Source organism: Talpa occidentalis, unplaced genomic scaffold (genome assembly GCF_014898055.3).
Source record: "Talpa occidentalis isolate TD23 unplaced genomic scaffold, MPIMG_talOcc4v2.1 talOcc4.6, whole genome shotgun sequence".
NCBI classification, from domain to species: domain Eukaryota; kingdom Metazoa; phylum Chordata; class Mammalia; order Eulipotyphla; family Talpidae; genus Talpa; species Talpa occidentalis.
Genome location: NW_023604972.1, coordinates 105569227 through 105588293, shown reverse-complemented (window position 1 = coordinate 105588293; position 19067 = coordinate 105569227). Strand labels below are relative to the sequence as shown.

Genomic DNA, 19067 nt, shown 5'->3' with positions numbered 1-19067 from the left:
ATTTATTTATTTATTTATACAAACACTGGGTACAGTCAGAAGTGCGGTAGGGTGAGAGAATTCACCAGAGGGGGAACAGAACAGGCAGACCAACGAAATACACTGCTGAGGGGAGCAGCGGGCGGCAGGAGAGGTCTGCGCACCATGTGGGATCCTCCTCCGCTGGCCGGGGAGCAGTCGGTGAACGAACCGGCACTGCAGAGGCTGCGGGCATCTTCACAACCCAGCACTCAACCGCTGCGCGACCGGGGAGGCCCAATTTTTTTTAAAGATTTATTTATTTATGCATATGAGAACTGGGGTGCAGGTCATAGGTGTGGGGGGTGAGATGATTCACCAGAGACAGAGTGGGGAACAGAACAGGCAGACTGACTGATACACTGCTGAAGGTAGCAGTCAGTAGGCGAGACAGGAGAGGTCTGCTGTGCCATGTGGGTAGCTCCCTGGCCGGTCCAGGGAACAAACTTATGCTGCAGAGGTTGTGGACAGCTTCACAGTGCTGTGCTTAATGCCTTGCGCCACCAGGGAGGCCCCTCAAAGCATGTTATTTATGTGTATTTATATACACACACATATACCTTACAATAACATTTACTCCATATTATTTAGACTATTATTAAATTAATTACTGAGATAACACAGTCTCTGGCATATAGTCACTCCTGCATTTCATCATTATCTTCATCAACATAATCATGGTTGCCATTATCATAATCTGCTTACAACATTTTTACTCAATTAGACTGTATATTTCTTGATTGTGAGGCACAGAGCAGGTCTTCAATAAATGATGAAGTGGACTGTTCATTGAAAATAGGGGTTTTCAGGCCTCCCTGGTAGTGCAAGGGGTTAAGCACTGCACTATGAAGCAATCCACAGCCTCTGCAGCAAGAGTTCGATCCCCGGCCAGCCAGGGAGAAACCCACATGGCGAGGCAGACCTCTCCTATCTTGTCTGCTGCTCCCCTCAGCAGTGTATTTCAGTCAGTCTGCCTGTTCTGTTCCCCACTCTGTCTCTGGTGGATCCTCTCACACCCTGCATCTCTGGCCTATATCCCAGCTCTTGTATGCATAAATAAATAAATCTTAAAAAAAAAGAAAATAGGAATTTTCAGTTTCACTTTAAATATTCAATCTGACAATATTGTTGGGGATGCTTCAGGAATAATGACTTAATTTTCACCCATAGTTTAGACTTGTGAAATATTAATAATTGCAGAAGGTAAACTTTTAATAATAAACCATAAATTGCAAAATAATAAACAAATAGCAATTATAATACAAACCACACATGGTACTGTGACTCATATAATTATTGAAAAAGGAGAATTGTGCTATATAAAACTTAGTGAAAATAAATAAGGGAAAAACTACACAAAAACTACAAAAAGGCCAATGATGGTAATGATGATGATGATGTAAGATGCTCAACCACATAGTAAACAGTGAAACTCAAATTAAAGCATCTAGATTCTATTCTAATCATAAACAAATGGCAAAAAAAAGGTCAGAATTTCTATCAAGACTCTGAAATATCAACATTGTAGAAACTTCCCGCAATAATCAAGTGACAAAAACTCTCATATATTTCTGGTTGCATTCTAAATAGTCTATTAGGTTGGGGTGTGGGTTGGTAACATCTAATAAAGGGAAAACCATGTAGACCCTTTAATTCCATCCCTGGGTATCCATCTTTAAAGCTATTCTTCCATATATATAAGAATTAGAACATTTTAACAGTAAATTAGAAACAACCCAAGTGTGTGTCAATGGGAGAATGGATACACGAATTGGAATGTTATACAGCATGTAAAAAGAATACATCATGAAGAACTACATGTAAATCCAAAGAAGATAAAATCAAAAAAATATTTAAAAATATACTACGCTTGGGACCTCCCTGGTGGTACAGCAGGTTGAAAGCAGCACTGTGAAGCTGTCCGCAGCCTCTGCAGCACGGGTTCGATTCCCAGCTGGCCAGGAAGAAACCCACATGGTGCGGCAGACCTCTCCAGTTGTGCCCTCTGCTCCCCTCAGCAGTTTACTTCGGTCAATCTGCCTGTTCTGTTTCCTACTCTGTCTGTGGAGAATCCTCTCACCCTCCTGAGCCTCTGGCCTGTACCCCAGTTCTTGTATAAAAATAAATAAATCTTTAAAAAAATTCATTTTTATAAATCAATATCTTATTTGTGGATAGACACATATTTAATATAAGCATAAAATAATGTTGGGGGCCCATAAAAGATAACCCTGGAGAATGTTTACCTTTGGAGAGAAAGAATGATACAGATTGGCAGGAGCATCTATGGGCCCTGATTGTATGAGTCATATTTTATTCCTTCCAGAAAATCTGAAGCAAATTTGGCATAATATTAAGAATTTAAGTGGAAGCAAGGAGAATGGAAGGCAAAAGTCAGCAGGCACCATTGAAAGTTTAAGTTACTAGGATAAGGGAGCTATGAGAAAAAATATAGCCATACATTAAAAAATGTAAAAAATGATAAATGTTAAAAAAAGAAAAAGAAAAAAAATAAAGAATATACCTGTTAAAATGCCCATTAAAAAAAAAAAGAGCCGTACACACTACCTAACAAATTCATCCATTTGTCAGCATTGTATCGATACCAAGTCTGATTAACTATGTTAACACTCACAAGGACCCTGATTCCTGCTTCATTCTCAGCATCTTAGCTGTCCAATTTAAGAAGAGAATACTGTGGAATCTTAGGTAACACAAAAATCTGAGGTGGTTTGAGCAAAGCTAAGATAAAGTGAAGATCTTTGAGGACTAGACCAAGCCAAAAGAACAAGAAGTTCAAATTTTATGTCAGTTTGGAAGGTAATTGTGTCTGATTCAGAAATGAGATGTTTTCAGTGAACTGATAATAAGTTTATTTGCTCTGATCCAAGACTAACTGAGCTAATATAAAACATTATTATAAATATTTGTCTGTTCCTATATTGACAGCTGAATAAATCCAAGCTGTGTTTTTATGATGTAAGATGTTCAACCACAAGAGTAGACAGGGAAACTCAAATTAAAGCATGTAGGTTCTGTTCTAGTCACAAACAAATGGCAAAAATGTCAGAATATCAAGACTCTGAAATAATCTGTTATAGAGATTTCCTGCAAGAATTAAGTATGACAAAAACTCTCATATGTTGCTGGTTGAATTGTAAATAGGCTATGTTGGGATGCAAGTTGGCAATATCTAATTAAGGTAAAACTATAGAGACCCTTTAATTCCATTCTTCAGTATCCATCTTTAAAGCTATCCTCACACATATAAAAGAATTAGAGCATTTTAACAATAAATTAGAAACAACCTGTGTAATAAGAAAAACCAAAGTGTCAATAAAAACAAACAACCAAGTCAATGAAAGAGAGAATGTCAAGGAAAAAAAAAAATTCAAAGACCATGCAATGTTATAAGGTGCATTGGAGATTCTAATATGGCTCACAGTCTGTTTCCAACTTTTTGCACTCATTAGCACTGTTGACATATCTTGGCATGTTCTCTACCCAGACTGATTTCTGATTTCTATGTATCAGAAAATACATAGAAAAAAAATGGATAGAATGGGTTGGATAAAAATAACAATAACAGTAATCCAGTTAGAGTGAGAATAATGTAATAAATATGTAGATATAAAATACCAAATTTTATTATCCTAAGAAGTAAGTCTCTTCTCAAATTGCCCAAAGAATATATGAGTTTATTTTAATTTTTTTTTTTTTTGTATTTTTTTTAAATTTTTTTAATAGAGACATGTTTTATTTATTTATTTGTTTGTTTTGTTTATACATGCACTGGGTACAGTCAGAAGCGCGGGAGGGTGAGAGAATTCACCAGAGCCAGAGCAGGGAGCAGAGCAGGCAGAAGGACCGAAGTACACTGCTGAGGGGAGCAGCGGGCGGCAGGAGAGGTCTGCGCGCCATGTGGGACCCTCCTCTGGTGGCCGGGGAGCAGCCGGGGATCGAACCGGCGCCGCAGAGGCTGCGGGCAGCTTCGCAACCCAGCACTCAATCGCTGCGCCACCGGGGAGGCCCTATTTTAATTTTTAAGAGGTATGCAATAGGTAATAATCTGAGCAAAAATATTGAATCTCTTTGTCCCCCATAACACTGTCATTTTAAGTTTCTCCAAGACATAACCACTTGACCATGAAGGCTTTGCTGTCATCTGGGTCCTTTGATATTTATTTGCATATTAAAGTTCATGCACCCATAACTGGGATATTATGCCTTTCTGCAGCACGTTATTTCAATTTAATGTCTTTTAGGGAGACTTGGATGTCAGTGCACCTCGAAAACCTAATTCTTTATATAGTTAGATAATATTTGTTACTATGGCTTACCTATTATTTATTTAACTCTTCTGATATCTGTGACCCATTACAAAGTTTTCAGTTTCTTACTGGAACAGTTCTTCAGTGAGTGTTCTAGTATATCTATCACTTCATCAAAGGACTGATGTGATTTTTTAAAAATTTATTTTATTTATTTAGGCATACAAGAGCTAGGGTGTAGCCTACAGGAACAGGGAGGGGAGATGAGAAGATTCACCAGAGACAGAGTGGGGAGCAGAACAGGGTTGACCGAAAAACACTGCTGAGGGAAGCAGCAGTCAAGACAACAGAGGTCTGCTGCATCATGTGGGATAGCTACCTGGCTGAGGATTGAACTCATGCTGTAGGGGTAGCTTCATAGTGCTGAGACTTTAACTCTTTGTACCACCGGGGAGGCCCAAGGGCAGATGTGATTTAATGTATGGTGACATGTAGGAAACACAGTAGTGTTTTCCAGAATCTGCCTTTCATGTCGTTGACTTTGTTTTTCTCTTGGTTGTTCTCATCTTCAAACAACCTTTTTTCGTATGTTATCTAATATGTCAACCAGCAATGCCAGGTTACATTTGATAAATGTAACAACCTCTTTCCCAATTCCAGCAAAAGTGGGAGGACTGACTCTTACTGTTCCAACTTGAGAAGAAGGGAGAAGTGGGTGATTTGCCAAATAAAAATCAAGACGAAGAGGCACATATATTGGTCAAACAAATAAATCAATGGCCCCTTAAACGTTTATAGATATTTCCTACTTTTATGAATAGGTGATAAAGACATCCTAATTAATATGCTAATAAATAGACATTCACATCATAAACACCAAAGTATTCCTATAGGACCTTTCTAAATCTTTGCTAGAGAAATAAAACCAGTGTGTTTTATATAATATTGTATGTTTTATATAGTATTTTACATAATATTATATATGAAAATAAAAAATGTTATAGATTGAAGATCATTAACATGAAGAAAAAGATACATTTTCAATTCAGGACAATGTTACACAATACATTTGTGAAAAATTCAATGACATGATAGATCATATCTATGATGTACTAGATAATTAGTCTTAAAACATGTTTCTCAATAGTCTGTTATTTTCCAAACATTAATACATTGCCTATATTTTACGTCTTTACTTAAATTATGTTTATCAAATTCTACTATGTACTGGTCTTCTTGCCAGGGGCTAAGGGTGACCACATCAAGATCCCTGGCCTCAATTTCTTACTTTCTCATTCAGTGTCACATAATTTTTTTTTTTTAAGATTTATTTATTTATTTATACAAGCACTGGGTCCAGTCAGAAGCACGGGAGGGTGAGAGAATTCACCAGAGCGGGGAACAGAAAAGGCAGACTGAACAGAACAGGCAGACTGATGAAATACACTGCTGAGGGGAGCAGTGGGCGGCAGGAGAGGTCTGCGCGCCATGTGGGACCCTGGCCAGTGACTGGGGATCGAACCGGCGCGGCAGAGGCTTTGAGCAGCTTCGCAGCCCAGCGCTCAACCTCTGTGCCACCAGGGGAGGCCCTCAGGGCCACACAATTAAGTAAACAAATGAGACTGTGATGTACTGTGAAGGAAACAAAAAGGACCATGTGATAGAAACTTGTTACCAAATGTCATTTCAGGTAGGTGGTAAAGGGAGACCTATGTGAAGAGAGAATATTTGAACTGCAACCTGAAGACTAGTAATGAATCCCAGACTCTAGACCAATATGTTAGTCATTGAAGATAGATGACTGTTGAACACTTGAATGTAGCTATCAAGTCCAACTGTACTATAAATGTAAGATAAATATCAGATCTCTAAGAGCAGTACAAAAATGATAAAATATTTCATTAATAATTTTTGTGTTGACTACATGTTGAAATTTCAGATATATTGGGGGAAACATTATTAGAATAATTTTGCATGTTTCTTCGTAACCTTTTTTTTATGTGAACACTGAAAATATGTTTCTATTACATATATCACCTTATATTTCTATTGAACTGTCCTGACACATACTCTCAATCTATTTGCTATTTATTGACACATGCTTATTTCCTCATGTTGTCTTTGGCCATGTAGCAAATTTTTCTCCAAAGTTCTGAGTCTGCAAAATTGATTGAGGTGTCCAAGTATAATAATTCAATGTTTGATCAAGCTTAATACAGCTCAGAGCTAAGTAAGAGGTAGCGGGTGGTAAAGAAAGTACAGAAAATTGCCACATTTACTAGAGGAGTTGTGTCATTAGTCATGTTCCTTTAGAAACATTCAGAAAACAGATAAAGGAGGACCCTGAGTTGGAGAGGTAGGCAGAACTAGCATCACAAGGTAATGACAGCGTAGGACAGCGTTTCTGTGGGAATCAGTGACAACAAACCACAAAGATCTATTTCCATTCTCTACTGAGTGAGGGGAATTCTATTGTGTTGTATAGAATTGCCACTTCTGGTTCTGTTAAAAGAGTTTTATTTTACATATTATTTCTACTCTGGTGGGAATTTTAGTGATTTTAATGTGCCTCTCTTTTTATATCTCTGTAAGGAGATATTGGCAAGTTCATATACATTTAATAACATTAAATTAATTTACTGCAGTGAACATACAGGAGAGTTTTTCTGTTTGCCATGCAATTATTCTCATTTCCATGGGTGGCTATGCCACAGAGAAGAGGTTAATTACTAAAAATGCATGTTTGATTTAGCAGGTAAAAGTTTTATTATTCAGTTTGTGAACATTTCAGGACCCCAGATGTGATGTATCTTATATAATTGAACAGTTTTGTGGGGGGATACTTCTCCTGCTGGTTTGATAGAGTTGAGTCATATCCTGTGAATGTGAAGCAACGGTATTTAAACATCACGGGTTCCTCTTACTTTCATTCTAAGTCGCTGCAGTTCTGAGCAGCAAGTGCACTCTGCCAAGCGGCTGTTACTAGCTTTGTAGGTGCACAGCCTCTCCTGCCAGGATTCAGTAAAGAAAGCCAAGTCTGAATGTGCAGTTCTTTCACTGGAGTGAAAGATGTTTTGTTTTTTTTCTAATCAACGATGCTCTATAGCTGCAAAGTGAAAAGAGCCTGCAATTTTCCATTTGTTTACAGCAAGGTAAGTTCCATGTTTTGTTTTACTCATTGTGTTGTGGTTGCCTTGAATTAATGTGGCAGCTTTGGTATATGGTGATGCCTCAGGAAATACCTACATCCAGACTCTTAAAGGTGGCATTTGAGAGGAATCTAATGTAAGTCATTTTAAACTAGCAGTAGAATCCATTTGCTAAATAATTTATTAGATTGATATTCCTTTTATGAGAGGTTTTTATGAAAACTATGGTGCCTAAGATGTTGAAACATTGTAGGAGTTTTATATCGTTTTAGGTTTTCTTTGTTAAGACTTAACGGTGCCAGAGGTTTTTTGTTTGTTTGTTTTGGCTTTTCTTCATCTTTTTTTTTTTTTTTTGGCTATTCTGTGATTTCAGTTAAATGTCAAAAATGCATAAAATCCAAATGATTCTGCTTGGATTTTATCCTAAAGAATCATAGCTCAACTATTATATCTCTCTACTGAAATAAAGTGTCTCAGTAATTATTAAAAAGTTAGAAAGTAATTAAGTCTCTTGCTCTTTCATATTTAGCTTTATATTTAAGTGAAAGAGGACCATATTTATAAACTTCTGACTCATCTGTTTCTTTTAAAATGGGTGTAAGTTTATCAGTTACTATTGGAAATGCTCATACATCAATTGTATGGAGGGAGCAATCTTTAGAAAAGAAGATGACTGAGAGCTTTGTTTTTCAAATTCATTAAGCTTGCTGCTGAAAAGTCAGGGTGAGAGAGAAGATTTTTTTTTCATTATTAATTAAAGAAATGTTTAAAGAAAGTTAAAGGTGTTATCTGATGCTACATAACTCTGGACACTCAACTTAAGACCTTTGAATCCTTTTGAGATAGAAAAGGTTAATTTAATTTTGAGAACAATGGTTGTGAATTTATAAGGTGGTAGTGAAATTGAAGGTTTTTAATGTCTAATGGCATTTGGCATTATGAATTTTTTCTCTCTTCTTAATTGACCCACTAGCATTTCTGACAGAGTGTTTTACTCTTATTTCAAAATTATACCCATTACAAAATGGTTATATTCATACTACAGTATGGAAATTTCTTTTCATTAGATATATTCAATAAATCATATTTTTGCAAAGATTAGGGGTTAATGAACTGATGGAAAGTGTACAGTTTTCCTTTTCTTTGAAGGAGAAATTAAAAATTACTTCATATTCAAAACATTCCAAACATTTTGTATTGATAAAGGTAGATTTAAAACAAAATGATTTAGCACTATGAGAGCCTTTGAGATCTTGAATAATGAAGAAGCACATATCCCAAAAGATTAGAATGCAAGATGTTATAAATAGAATATCCTAATGCTAGATATGTATCATCCTTAGCTTTTTTTTTGGGGGGGGGTCTGGGCAGGGAGGGAGCTCTTCTAGTTAGTTAAGTATTTTGCTTGAGAATTTTTCCATATGTTATATGTGAATTATGAAATGTCAATGAAAAGAATAGAGTAGAAAACATCTACATCAAGACAAAAGCCAATCTTATTTCACTTTGTATTATTTCAGATTCTTAATTAGGGATTATAATGACCATATAAACTGTCATTATAAACAAATTCGGACTGATAAAATGTAAAATTAAGTTTTTATAATATTTTAAACATGGATTGAATTATTTATGACATCTTACAGCCAACTGGTAATTACCTGATTAGATTATCAGGGCATCTTGTTTCTCCTTCCTCACTGCTTTCTCAATCTTTTGGCTGTTTTCCTGCTTCTTTGTACTTCTGGAAAGGGGAGAGAGGAGGTGGTTAGTGGTCAGGGGGAGAGAAAGAGAGTGAATAAACACAAACAACATAATATTTCTATTTCTCACCTCTCCTAATGGTTTTGATGAGGTAAAAGGTGAGAAAGAGGTTAGATATAATGACTATAGTGAGTCTTCTAGATCACCTGTGGATTTCAATTATTCAGGAAATTCCCTGACCTGTGGGGTGAACAGTAATTGGGAGCTTGATTGGGACAACCTTACCAACATTACCTACCTATAATGTACGTAAACTGTAAGGTAGGATTATTGCAAATATGTAATAATATCACATCTGTTGTATTAACTGTGTGTGTTAGACATTTTTAAGGAATTGTTTTTGTGTTTTCTTGAAGTAAAGGGGTTGAAAAACACATCAGACATAATTCAGAATTCCACTCTAGATTCAGAATATTTCTTTTTTAAAGTAAGGATCTTCTTTTTATTCTCTTTGAAAGCAACTTTACTTGTTAATTTCCAACTTAAAAAAATATTTTGCAAAAATGAGCTCCAAGAAATTAAATAAAAGCCTAATTTTGTCTAAGCCCCAGTACTGTTTTTAAAAATGTCAAATAACTGAAGGAAACTTATCCTTATTCAAAAGATATCAAGTGGAATTATATTTTATTTTTAACCTAAATTCAACATAGGATTTCTCTCAAATGGGGGGCTACCTCAGCAAAAGAAGATAGCATGACATTTTTTTCTTTCTTTTTCAAGATTTCTCCTTTAAGTAAAACTTTGAAGGGGTCATGATAAGGAATCACAGAGTAGACAGCCATTGTTATTTAAATACTCATTCTGACCCTTGAAAATTAAATCTTTCTGGATAATGTCTTAGATACTACTCTCTCTGCTGAATCCTACTGGATGTCCAAAGCAGCTAACTTGTGAAAAATGAGTAGGAATAACTTCCCCACCTGAAAATCAATTATGAGAATCTAATGAGATTATTGGCATGGGAGTGCTCATGAACACTGCAGAGCTTACAAACATCATTATCTCAAAGGAAGATGTACAAAATTATATATTTGGGAGGGAATTTAAATGTCATCTCATATCGTCTCATTTCACAAAGATGGAAATTAAGGTCCAAAAGAGTTAAGGAAGGGTCCTGCTTTTCTCAGTTAGCACCTGAGTCAAGACCTAATGTGGGTCTTTCTGTGTGTGCTCAGTTATCAGAAATTGATAAGAAGCTAGCTGTTTCTGGAGCCCTCCTGCTAAGGGAGTTTTAAAAACATAAATAGTATTTTGCAGATATTTATGAACATCATTATAGAAAACAATAAACTTGGAGACTCTTGCACAAATGTGGCAGGTTTTGTGGGCTGAGGATTCTCTGTTGGATCTGGGTAAATGGGGCATGGATTTGTGGCACGATCATCAAAATGTAACATCAACTCTTGTGATCTATTAGCTATTGCCACAGTAAAAGTGTCCAGACACTTACTCTGGGGAACTGGATCATAACAGTAAACATGCATAATGGATAGGGATAGATTTTGTAGCTTTTAAATCTGTAAGTGATATGGTAGATTATTTTGATATGTATGCTGAAAGTTGTTAGCAAAAAGGGATCCCTCCAAAAACTTATCTTTAAAAGGAGTTAAGGAAAAAAATTTTAAATAACCAAAGAACTTCTGACCATTTCTGTTAGAGTGATCTGGCTATTTTATATTTATGGAATGCTGCTCTTTTCTAGGGAGAAAGAGGACTCTTCATAATTATAGAAATCAATGACATATATCCTATTATACTACTGAAAACAGCAGGTTTGAAAGTCTTATTTAAAATCTCTTAGCATGGGCCTCCCGGTGGCGCAGCGGTTGAGCGCTGGGTTGCGAAGCTGCGCGCAGCCTCTGCGGCGCCGGTTCGATCCCCAGCTGCTCCCCGGCCACCAGAGGAGGGTCCCACATGGTGCGCAGACCTCTCCTGCCGCCCGCTGCTCCCCTCAGCAGTGTACTTTGGTCCTTCTGTCTGTTCTGCTCCCTGCTCTGGCTCTGGTGAATTCTCTCGCCCTCCCGCGCTTCTGACTGTACCCAGTGCATGTATAAACAAAACAAACAAACAAACCAGCAAACAAATAAATAAAGCATGCCTCTATAAAAAAAAAAAAAAAAAAAAAAAAAAAATAAAATCTCTTAGCATAAGATTAGAAGATAGATTAATTAAAGTGTTCTTTTTGTTTTCATGGCCTTATAAAGTTAACTCGTTTTTTTTTTTAAGAATGCGAAATGTGGTTACCATTTCTTTTAATAAAAAATGAAATTCTTATGAAAGAGGTATACTATCTTCATATCCTGTGTTCTGAGATGTAGCTTCAATAAATACATGGGATTTATTATAATGCTGTCTTCTGATTAGATCCTAGCTATGATTTGCAAAGTAAAATCATCTTTACTTTGATCCCAAGAACTGTGTGTATCTTCTGTATAACCATTGGGAGGCAAAGAAAAATGCAGATGAAATAAATAAGGAACTTTAAAAAAACTTTGCTAAATAAAAATGCAATGGGATAGTGTATGGTCTCAGGGACAAAGCTCTGGGCTGTGTGAGTATGATGGGAGGAATCAATACTTCTTTGTAATGTTGACCTCTTCTCTGGTTTTTGGAGATAACTGTGAAAGTTCTTGCTTTCTTTTTCTTTTTATTTATTTATGCATACAAGAACTAGGGTATGGGCCAGAGGTGTGGGAGGTGAGGATTCACCAGAGATAGAGTAGGAAACAGAACAGGCAGATTGACTGAAATACACTGCTGAGGGAAGCAGCGGGTAAGTCAGGAGAGGTCTGCTGTGCCATGAGGGTAACTCCTGGCCAGGGATCAAACTCATGCTGCAGTGGCTGCGGACAGCTTCATAGGTTGTGTCTTAACCCCTTGTGCCACCAGGGAGGCCCTCTTGCTTTCTTTTAATTTTGTTCTGTCTACAAAGTTGAGACAAAACTTTAATCCCAGACAACAGTCCTACACATCCAGTAGGTGTGTGATAAATATTGACCTTGGGGCCTCCCCGATGGCGCAGCGGTTGAGCGCTGGGTTGCGAAGCTGCCCACAGCCTCCGTGGCGCCGGTTCGATCCCCGGCTGCTCCCCGGCCCCGGAAGAGGATCCCACATGGTGCGCAGACCTCTCCTGCCACCCGCTGCTCCCCTCAGCAGTGTGCTTCGGTCCTTCTGCCTGTTCTGCTCCCCGCTCTGGCTCTGGTGAATTCTCTCACCCTCCCGCGCTTCTGACTGTACCCAGTGCATGTATAAACAAAACAAACAAACAAATATAATAAATAAATAAAAAAATAAATAAATAAATAAATATTGACCTTGATTTTGTAAACATCAGAGTGGGTGAAGTGCTTTAAGTTCGTTTCATATGTGTCACTCTTATAAGTGTCAAGAGCACCAGTAAGAAAGCATTGGAGATTTTTTTTTGTTTCAATTACTTAATTTAGTATAGATACTCAAATTAGTCACTTGATCTCCCTTTGCTTGAGTCATTTCACTAGCAGATGAGATTGGTAATATTTGTTCATGGCAATTTACAGCATTACCAAAATATAACAAATGGAGTTCCAAATCCCTTACTCCACAAGTGTTTCTCTTAAAGGTGAAAATAATAACAATGACTCACGTTGAAGCTAGACTACATAATAGCTTTTTATGAACTACTTAATTTATTTCTTAAATCACCTTATGAGATTTGGGCATTGTTATTATTGTTCTTTTTTTACGGATGGAGAATGAAGTCTAGCGAGATTAAGTGACATATCCTGAAATCACACACACATGGTAGTTGAAGGACCAGAATTGAATGTAGGCAGGCAGACTTCAGAGCCAGGAGACTAAACTGAATTCTCTGCAGCTCCCACTTAGAACGTCTTGATTCCAGAGCTACCACGTGACTGCAGGATGCCACACAGAGCAAAAGGCATCTTTTCAATCATATCGATGACATAAGCTTTCTCATTCTTAGTGAAAACTGGGCATTTATGAAGCAGTGATGTACTGAAGTTATTTGGGAATTCGTGTAAGATAAGTTCAGTAATAATGCAAATATTTTCTGTACTGAGCAGACATTTGCAGACTTGAGAGTTCTCTGAGGTAGCAGATGTGAGAGCTCTCTGAGGTGATCATTGTCATTGGTGATGTAAGAGATTTCCTTTTTTTTTTTTTTGAGAGAGAGAGAGCGAGAGAATGAGAGAGTGAGAAGCAGTTTTTGATGTATACATAGTCAATTTATACAATCTTAGGAGGGCTTGTGGGGATTTTTGTGTTTTGAGAGAGGATTAATAACATACATGTCCTGGGGAAAAGGAGTACTTTAAATGAATGGTAGAAGGAGAGGTGTAGGTTTATTATGCAACTAAATCCATTTTGATGTGCTTTCCTCAGAATCTACACAAGTCATGCTTGAAATTCTGCTCTTTTTTTTTTTTTAAGATTTAGTTATTTATGCATACAAGAACTGGGGTTCAGGCCAGAGGTGTGGGGGGTGAGTGGATTCACCAGACACAGAGTGAGGAGCAGAATAGGCAGATTAACTGAAATACACTGCTGAGGGGAGTAGTGGACAAGACAGGAAAGGTTTACTGCACTATGTGGGTAGCTCCCTGGCCAAGGATCGAACTCTTGCGCTACAGTGGCTGTGGACAGCTTCATAGGTTGCGTCTTAACCCCTTGCGCTATCAGGGAGGCCCAATACTGGTTATTTTTTAACCTAGATGTTTCCTCAGGATTAACAAACAAAAAGTTGCTTCACAATGTTGTGTGCCCTTGTGTGCCCTTAGTGACAGCATGGTGTCCAATGCATGGGTGGATGGGTCGATGGATGAATGGGTTCGATGGGATGGGTGGATAAGTGGATGGGTAGATGAATGAATGGGTGGATAGATGATATAAACTAGGGTATCTCCAGATCTGCTTCAAGTCATGACTCATGTACATGAGACTGAGTGGCTGTGGGCACAGGGGATTGAAGGATGAGATGTGAAAAGTTTACCTCAGTTCATCATATTTCTTATCTAATGATTTTCAATTGGAACTGACATCGTTATTTCTTGCCATAAACCTTTCCTATTACATTAGAATTTTTTAATTACACATATAATCCATAATTTTCAAAAGCTAAATGTTTGCAGATGTATACATATATACTCTCTCTATACATTGTATTTATGCTAAGAAAGGAGAGCTTAAAATGTTAAAATAAATTTGAGCATTTAGATTAAGGGGAATTGTTAAAATGTGAGTATTTTAGAATTTATTATGAAATAATCAAGATGCAGAAGAAATAATTGAGGCAGAGCATCAAGGAAAAATGTATTTTTAAAAATCATTAGAATGATAAATGAATGCTTAGCTACAAATATATATATTTATATTAATCTTAGAGGAGAATTTTAATTTTTTACACAAAATTTCATTAGAGAGCTCAAAACAAGAAGTCTGTGAACCAAAATTTATTTGGCGTAAAAAATCAGTCAATTATGAGGGATGGTTTCCAAAATAAGGATTGTGATGAAAGGTAAGAAAATGATGTAAATTTTAAGAGTATTAAGGTAGTTATTGTTTGAAGCTTTCCAAGAGGGAAAAACACAGAGAGAACTTTCCTGTAAAAACACTTGATGAAACCCAAAATATACCCAAGTTTTAAACAATGGAAGCAACTCTATTGGGAAAATTACACATCTGACCTTGATCCAAAGCAGTCACTGAAAATAAAACACAAAAAAAAAAAGAGGAAAAAAAGTCCCAATCAACACAAAATCATTGGCTGGATTTTGTTTGTCTTGGTCCTAAACACAATGACCTATGGTCAATATTTGAGAATGTTGTATTCTAATGTATGGGGGTACCTTGTGTTACTTGAAATGCATTTGATTCTTGTGATTTGCTGTTTTCTGGGGCAATTTCCTTACCTGATTCATAGCATTTTTCAGGTCTGTATTAGCGAGGTGTAGTCTGGGCCTCAGTTTCAACAAACCTTAATGAAGAATTGATCCTCCAGTCTCTCTCACATCTTCCAAAATCTAAGATTGATTTTAGAATAGGAGTCTTCCCTTCCTCTTTTCCTTCCTCTCTCCCTTTCTCCCATTTCTTTCTTTTCAATTCAGTTGCTGTCGTAAATCAGGAAAGCACTTCTGAAACAATTATTTACAAGTTTATTTATCTAGCAAAAGTGCCTTAAAAATTTTGCTACTCCTCTCCTGTGGTTTGGGAACTCTTCATACTCTGAATGGATGGATGGATGGATGGATGGATGGATGGATGGATGGATAATAGGTAGAATAGATAGTTGGATAGATGATTATCTCATGGAAAATGTACTCTATATGTATAAAAAGCTACAAAGAATCACTAATACATCAGATATAAGATTTTTTAGCTTATTGTCTGATTTCAATCACTGATAAATTACACAGTATATTCAAGAGTTTTTATAAAGTGTATGCAGTTCCAAAGGTATGAAGATTACTACCAAGAATCCATTGACATCAACTTAAATGCAACTTCTTATAGTTACTTTCAAGAAAGGTATTAAGGTAGTTATTGTTTCAAGTTTTTCAAGGGAGGAAAAATCAAAATATTTTCCTGAGAATAGGCTTAATCAAACACAACTAAATGTGGTCAAATTTTATGCAAGTTTTAGATAAAAGAAACAAATCTATTTAAAAAATTGTCCAGATCCTGTATCCTACATGACAAATGTTTCACCACAAAGAGAACTATTTGGAAGTTCTTCTATCTCTCTGACACTAATTTTTTTTTTTCATAAGCCAGCCAAGGTATGAACACTACATTTGCTACATAACAATACTTCCTTCATTATATCTTAACCTCTTACTCATCGTGTCTAATAGTTTTGTGTTATCATGACACATTATTGTATTTTACTATTTTAATCAAAATTTTTAAAAGCAAAAATTTAGAAGGCTAACTAAAACTAAACAGTTTTATTTAAAAACTATAGTTTAATAAGTCAAATTAGTTCAAACTATTTTATTAGCTATCAGACTTTCATGCTTCCTTCCTTTAACCAAGTAGCATATGATTTATTGTTGCAAAATTTCAGACTTAAAGGTGCATTAGAGATCAACTAGCTCGACTTTCATTTTTCAAGAGAAAAACATTCTGGCACAGGCAAATTAAGTGACTTTTTCAAGGTTATATATGCCCAGATTCTGATAGAGCCAAGTTAGACACAGGGTTTCTCACATGCAACTTTGCCATCTTTTTACTACATCAGTGAGAACATCATTATCTGAATTTAGTTTTCAAGTGGTACATTGAATTTTTGCTTCTTATTAAAATATTAATTGTGCACAGTATAAATCAATTTAAATTTGACCTAATTTCTTTTTAGCCATAAACAAATTTTTTTGCCATAATTTTTTGGAAGGACAGATTTTAACCACATATTCTATATAGCAGCATTCCCTAACACCTGAAAGTTTACCTTTTTCTTCACATTCAGCACTGCAGATTCTCTTGTAATTACACAAAGAGGAACACTCTTACCAGTTGTGCACATCTAAGACTGCTTATGTTTTTCCACACTTGCTAACATTCCAGATCCTAAAAATAAGTGAATATACCAAATTAACAGAAAATTCCATAAATGCAAATTATTGTATTTGTATACAATATAGGCATCTATTTAAGTCATTTAACCAAATGAATGGAAGTGATTACTAAACAATGTTTTATAGTAATAACTGTAATTTGTCATCAAAGTTGTAATGCACTGGACATCTCCAGCCCTTTTGCCTCTGACTGTGGCTGCTCTAGAAGCCAGGCAGTTCTCTCCAATAGCGGAATTTAAGGTTCAGGGTTCTCTGCATTTCCAGCTGTAACTTCTCTTTTGGAGATGGCACAAGTGCAGACTACCCCAGGTAGTGTGGGGTGCCCTTCTTTTTGGATAGAGGCAGTCAAGTTTGTCTCATTTAGCTTCTCATTTGCAACTGTAGTAGAAAATGAAGAAAGCATTGTTTTTTGCCAAAATATTCTTCAGAGAGCTAGTTCTATAAAAATGGCATTGTATAATCAAATAACTTTGGGAAATGTGCCCTGTAGTATTCCCTTTTTGAATATTCATGAGGGAGGCAAAGGTAAACACTTTAAAAGCTTTAAAATGGAGGCTCAGTTTAAATTTATTTAACCCAAAGGAGAGGGAGGAGGGGATGGAATAATGCCCAGGGGTGTTGGGGTTGGGGTGGTTGTCGGTAGTGTGGGTAAATGGAACATGTGCACATTGGCGGAGCAAAAATATAACCCTAAAATTAAAATGAAAAAAAAAAAAAAACTCTTTAATCCAGTATTTCCCAAACAAACTCATTTTCAAAATACTACCTATTCGCATTATGGAAGCACAGCTTAACTATTCCCCTCAGTGAATGTATGTCCTGAAAAGAGAGGGGAGTTTGAGATACATGAATTCACTGTTTGCTTGGTGTCTCTATCCCCACCAGTGTCTCACAATATGAGTTTAATATTGAGCATCACTAGTGTTTAAACACCAGTATGCACAGTTACATTCTGTGCACTCTTTATGATAGGTTCCATACCATTTATCACTAAGCACACGTGTGTGTACACACACACATTGCTGTTGAGGTTTCTTTACAGCAGACTAAATTTATTCTGAATGATATATGACAAAAGTATAATTTTCACCTCATTCAATAATATCAGAACCACTTAAGACGTTGTATCTCTGAACTGATTTAGTGTTAAAACAATGGAAGATCAAATAAGGGAGTGATAAGCCTTTGAAATGCAAGATGGGGAAGGTTTCTCAGAAATACTCCTTAAACTGGATCTTGAAGAATATATTGGCATTTTCCAGGTGGACAAGAGCTTAGATTGGGAAGCATAACTTAGGAGTAACAGTTCAGGAAACTGGCTAAAAAAACAAACAACACACAGTATCTTTGGAGTCTGAGAAGAATGACTGATGAAGCAGGTTGTCCCGGATCAGCTCATGATGGTTTTCTGATGTTCTGCTAAAGTGCTTGGCTTTCACCTTGTAGGACAATGATTCTGCAACTGGATGGTGCATCAGATTCACCAGAAATCTTTTTCAAATGATGGGTATCCAGACATTATGCCTGAGAGATTCTAATTCATTAGGTTATGGGTTGAGTTCAAGAATGTATATTTTGAGAAATGTACCCAAGTGATTCTAATATATACTCCAAGTTGAGGAAACTTGAGTCACCAAGAAAGGACTTTAAGGAGGGGAGATGTCATTGGAACGCGGGAAGCTTTGAGGAGGAAATTTTGAGAGGCATGACCCGAGAAGCAGGAAAATTCTTTTGGAGGTTTTTTTACATCAGTCTGGGTTAGAAAGCAGCAACAAACACTGGGAAAACCAAGGCAGTAATGAGAGAGTGGAAGGGGAGTGGGTGTCACAGGTCTGATCTAAATTTGAGCCATAGTATTTGGGGCTGATGAAATATAGGTGTGATCAAGAAGCAAAATGCTAGTTTCTGATTTGATGCCAGCAATTGGGTTAGAAAACACTGACGAGGATGCACTAAGCTCCTGGCCTCTACTAATTCTTCCCCTTTCACCTACAGTTTTACTGCCTTATGGCACCTCAGCTGCTCCCATCTCACAGCTCTAATGATTTTCATCCGTAATTTCGCAGCCATTAGAACTTCTGTGCAACTGAGCTCGTCCTTGTTGAAAAATCGCCAAAGGAGCTCCAGTTTGTTGGTAGAGATTCCTAGGACCAAAAGGCACTTAGAGAAACCTTTGGATGATCAAGTAAGCTTTTGGGGAGACAAAGGCAAATGGTCTTTGTAGGAGAATTCATAGGACACCATGAGCCTAGTCAGAGATATTATTTACCAATTTCCCACTCCATACTCAG

General features: G+C 36.7%; 1 protein-coding gene across 3 annotated transcripts in view; it reads left to right on the top strand.

Moving 5' to 3' along the window:
- The window catches only part of MCTP1 (multiple C2 and transmembrane domain containing 1), a 476028-nt gene that overhangs the window by 142320 nt on the left and 314641 nt on the right, over positions 1-19067 (top strand). The window contains exon 1 of one of the 3 annotated variants that reach the window (XM_054688464.1): positions 7237-7441. The exons of the other annotated variants lie outside the window; for them this stretch is intronic. Coding sequence (XP_054544439.1) covers positions 7385-7441 — 57 coding nt within the window. The 5' untranslated portion in view covers positions 7237-7384. Of the gene's footprint in view, positions 1-7236; positions 7442-19067 lie in introns of those variants that run through there. 3 annotated transcript variants of the gene reach the window in all.